General features: G+C 31.9%; 1 protein-coding gene across 1 annotated transcript; it reads left to right on the top strand.

Moving 5' to 3' along the window:
- The first annotated feature begins 682 nt into the window (after positions 1–682).
- LOC131847975 (uncharacterized) lies at positions 683–3729 on the top strand. The gene is made up of 4 exons (XM_059197704.1): positions 683–1048; positions 1230–1248; positions 1952–2107; positions 3390–3729. Exons 1-4 carry the CDS (start codon positions 785–787, stop codon positions 3629–3631), a joined length of 681 nt encoding a protein of 226 aa, XP_059053687.1. The 5' UTR covers positions 683–784; the 3' UTR covers positions 3632–3729.
- Positions 3730–4641: the final 912 nt, after the last annotated feature.

Here is a 4641-nt window from a genome sequence, read left to right as displayed (position 1 = left end):
TTATGTTACTGTGTCCTAATACATTTGATTATGTTATTAAATATTTATTTCCTACACGATACATTGAAATTTCCAGTCGGAAACTATCAAAACTGCTTTTATATAGAGAATACGATCTCGGTGCTCTAGCATACCGCTTTACGTTCGATGTTCGCGGGTTCGATTACTCGCACGGTACAAATATTTGTATTTATGAGTATGATTGTTTGTATCGGTCTGAGTTTTTCCTGTGTATAATATATGTATGTTTACATATACATTATATATATATATACATTATATTAGAAGATGTGTCATTGCTAAAACAGTTAATTCGTACCTACAGGCAGAAAAAGAAGAGGCAAAATAAAAGTGACGGTTACCTTGTTCATATCGGTTAAACGGTCTTTGTCACAAACACACATAAATTTTAATAACTCAAAGAAAGAAGTGTAACATAGTGTACATATTATATATTGTTGCACCGATAGGTGTGGCATATTCTTCGGAATAAACCTCTATATTTTTTAAGAAAAAAAAATAAAACTGTTTTTGACCTCCGTAACACAATTACAACGTGTCGAAATGTCTTTTTGTATATTCAATATTTGACTGATACGGCTTTTATTTTATTTATTCTTTAGTGCACAATATAAGTTATATTGTGCACTAAAGAATAAATAAAATACAAAGCAAAGTACAAAGGCGAGCTTAATGCCGTATGGGATTCTCCATCAGCTAACCTTTAGGTATACAGACAGCGATGTGAGTATGACGAAAAACGATCACAAAGTACATCTACAGTATGACCGTTATATGTGTTATCTTTCAACTTACAGCAGAATACATCCATATAGCCGGGAGAAGGTCTAAGTTGGTGATATACAATGAATACACATTTTCAAAAAGAGCGCCCCTCCGCAATGGAATACGGTACGCGTGTTCTTGTGCCCTTAGCAAACGCTGCAAGGCGTATGTTCATGTATCACAGGATGATATAGTCATTAAAGCCTATACTGACCACAATCATGAACCTATCAAATATGCTAAGACACCAAACGGTTATTATGTTAAAATTTAATAATGAATTTTAATTGACCGGTTCCTTACGTTGATAATAGTAAGCAGTGGTCTTCCAATATCTCAAAAAGTCAGGACCCTTGAAACAGTGTGAAAATATCGAAACCTTCTAAGTTTTTTGATATTTAATAATAAATACAGTAATTGTAAGGTTAAAATTTTTATTTAAGGTTAATATTTTAAGATTCCGTTACTCTATTACCGTGCACTTCCAGCGCGTCACAAAATAATTGTAAAAACACTCTATGTGCATGTGCTTTATATTTTGTGATACCGCAATAAATAAGTAAAGACTACTAAATACACCATTTTTTCCTGTCTGAGGTGCTAGAATACGTATACTCCAATTTTATAAGCTCTTTTTACGAAATGAATGATTTCAAATTAAGCCCCTTTTCAGCTCATCAAACTGACCTATTAAAATGGTATGCTTTTCTGAGATAATATATAGCGTATGTCCACGTAATACAATCCATTTTTAGTTTAATTTCTTTAAGATCCGTTAAGACGTTTTGTCGTGGAAATATATGAATAGATAGACATACTTTTGCATTTATGACAATAGTACCTATAGATGTATGCCATAATTATTCTTCTTATCATATTCGAACAATATAAAAAGTTATTGTCATTTTTTTGTTTCTTCATGTCGTTGTTGTTGCAATCACTGTTTTATGATTAAACATGAACAGCGTCGTTATAAAAAAGTTTGTGTTTTTTGTTATTGTCTATGAATATATCTATTTCAATAAAAGTTATGTTCATTCTATTCTGTTTTATTTTATTCATCCAGTATACCTTTAATGTTCCATTTTACCCATGTTCCATAACAATGCCATTTCTGTTTTTGTTATTGGTTGTTGTGTCATAGTTTTATTTATTAAACTTCCAGCACATTATATAGAGATAGCGGGCAGAGGATCGAAGTTACTTATGTACGAAGAATACACGTATTTCAGAAGTGGTCGCGTGCGGGACGGAGGCTCACGATTCACATGCTCAGGTTATGGCAGTAAAGGTTGCAAGGCTCATATTCATATTTCGAAAAGTAACGTCATCATCAAAGCTTCCACTGAACACAATCATCCGCCACCTACATATGCGAAAACACAGACGGGATATGTTAAATTATAATAATTCATAATACAAACATATGAAATTCGAAATTCAAAAATAATATTTCATATCTGAATAAATAAATTACTAATATCATGCTTTTATTATTAAAATTTATGTAAATTTATTTTCTGTTCTTAATTTAAAAGAACGCATTCAAACAATATTTCAGAAAAAGTGATTTCTGAGAAATATTAAGTCTTAAATATTTCTCAGAAATCAAATTTTCTATTTGTTTTTTTCTTACTTTAAGTTGCTCATTTTGTTCGTTTTTAATTTAAAAATACATTCGAAATACTAAATAAATACTGTAGTAGTAACTGAATTAAGGTTATTATTGACGGCCTCGGTGGTCTAGCGGCATAGGACACCGCTTTTCCTCCGATGGTGGCGGGTTCGATTCTTCGCACGGTACAAACATTTTTATTCATGAGTATATATGATTGTTTGTATCGGTCTGGATGTTTTCTATGAATATTATGTATGTATTTACAAAAAAAAGATGTATTTCTATTAGTTGTCTAGTACCCATAACACAAGCTCTGCTTACCGTAGGACTAGATAGAGTTGTGTTTATTGTCCAGGGTTATTTATTAATTTAATAATGTAACCTACATCAGCTAATGACCCATTAATACAGATGTCAGTTTTAAGAACAGACGTGTATATGCAAGACGAGTTATGAATGACGCAAGAGTGTGAAAGAATAAAAGGCGAATACATTCGGTTTCTTTCCTACTATATAATGAACCTGAAATTAAATTGTAGATGATGTTTTCGTCTAAATCTAAAATAAAATTAAAATCAAAATTTTATCATCATTGGACATTATTTTCATGATTACACGCCCTTATCACGTTATCATCATAAATGGTAGAGCGTGATATGGATTTTATATATACATATATGTTTTTTATTTCCATCTGTACTTTAAAAGGGAATAAAATATCCATATTAGTAATGTATTTAAATATTTGCTCCGCTCGCATAAACTGAAAGAAAAATCGAGTTACGAAGGCATGAATTGCATTTCTAAGAACTAAAGATTTAGTTCTGAGGAATGTCAACGCATGAGTCGTACCACAGGCACAAGAATTGAGGCCGGTGGTGCTGTTCATGTTCAACTGAAGGTTGCCACTTTTCACAAAGTGGCCCTTCGACTTTGTTTCCATAGATAAAATACAGCAATACTAAAACTAAACTTTCATCTTCAGCTGCCTACGTGAGGAGCGCTAAAGGATCAATATTGCTGTTGCTTCACAATTATACCTACAGCAAGAACGGGTTCATCCGCGATGGAGGTCTAAGATACGCGTGCTCGCAAATGGCAAAACACTGTAAAGCGTACGTCCACGTGTCGAAGCTTAATCAGATCGTGAAAGCTGATTTAGTGCATAATCACGAACCTCCCAGCTATTTGTTGACAAAAGAAGGATATTATGTCCGTACATCATAATTTTGTTTGTATTTAATTTTACTATAGATACCGGCAAATCATTTGAACACAATTTGATTCTATGATAGCGTAGTGGTTTAGAAATAGAAATATTATTTATTCACATAAAGAGAGAGCAGATTCATCACAAGAAGAACGAGCCAGAAAATTGTGTGTTGCGCTTTTGAATAGACATATTTTTATATAAATAATTATACAATAACAATAAGGAGGCATATGATAATCAACACAGAAAACACTACGCACTCATTTTTAGGGTAATCAGATAATTAGATCAGATTAAATATAAAATAAATCAGATTTACTATTCCGATTTATACCCAAAAGGTCATGAGTTCAAATCTGTCAATATTATTTCTGAATTTCTCTCCGGAGAAACATTGAAAACTTAACCAAAAGTTAACTAGTGAGACGGTTGTTGACTAGCCTGTCACGTTGAATTCAAATGTACCCAGTGAAATGTGGGCATGTAAAAGTTACGTTCAACATGATATACAGATCTTGTATTGTTATAGTCTTTACGACATATTTTATATTTATACGATTTTAGTTACCTCAATGTTTATACAACACCGTTGCAACACTATTCTTTTAATGTCTTTGAAATATGAGACAATTTTAATTTATAAACATAATCAAATCACTAGCATTTATCAATTTTAAACGCAAAATCATCTACACTATCTGCACGTGCTTCATAGTCTGGTTTTGTTCAAGTTTTTTGCCGAGAAGCATATACTTAATTTAAGATTTTGTTTCAAAAGAAGACTTCAATCGTGACGACATTAACATGGTTCCAACATTTCATCAATATTGGTCCAGGATTGTTAAAGATATCTATGCAATATGTATACAAAAATAAATATTGAAAAACTTTTTGAAGTAGGTTGATCAATGAGCCATAATGATTTTTATGTTATCAATTACAATAAGGCATGTGTAAGTAATTTACGCAGTTATATTTATTAGATAAATATAGAATGGGAACATAGGTGACGTAGAGTCGGTTT

Source organism: Achroia grisella, unplaced genomic scaffold (genome assembly GCF_030625045.1).
Source record: "Achroia grisella isolate CSIRO2021 unplaced genomic scaffold, CSIRO_AGI_Agris_v1 utg544, whole genome shotgun sequence".
Lineage (NCBI taxonomy): Eukaryota > Metazoa > Arthropoda > Insecta > Lepidoptera > Pyralidae > Achroia > Achroia grisella.
The sequence above is the reverse complement of the archived record's forward strand: the minus strand, read 5'-3'. Positions and strand labels throughout refer to the sequence as shown.

Coding starts and splice junctions, on each gene's coding strand:
- LOC131847975 (XM_059197704.1), top strand. CDS start 785: ATGACCGTTATATGTGTTATCTTTCAACTTACAGCAGAATACATCCAT. Junction 2,108..3,389: donor TCATATTCATATTTCGAAAA/GTAACGTCATCA, acceptor TTTCATCTTCAG/CTGCCTACGTGAGGAGCGCT.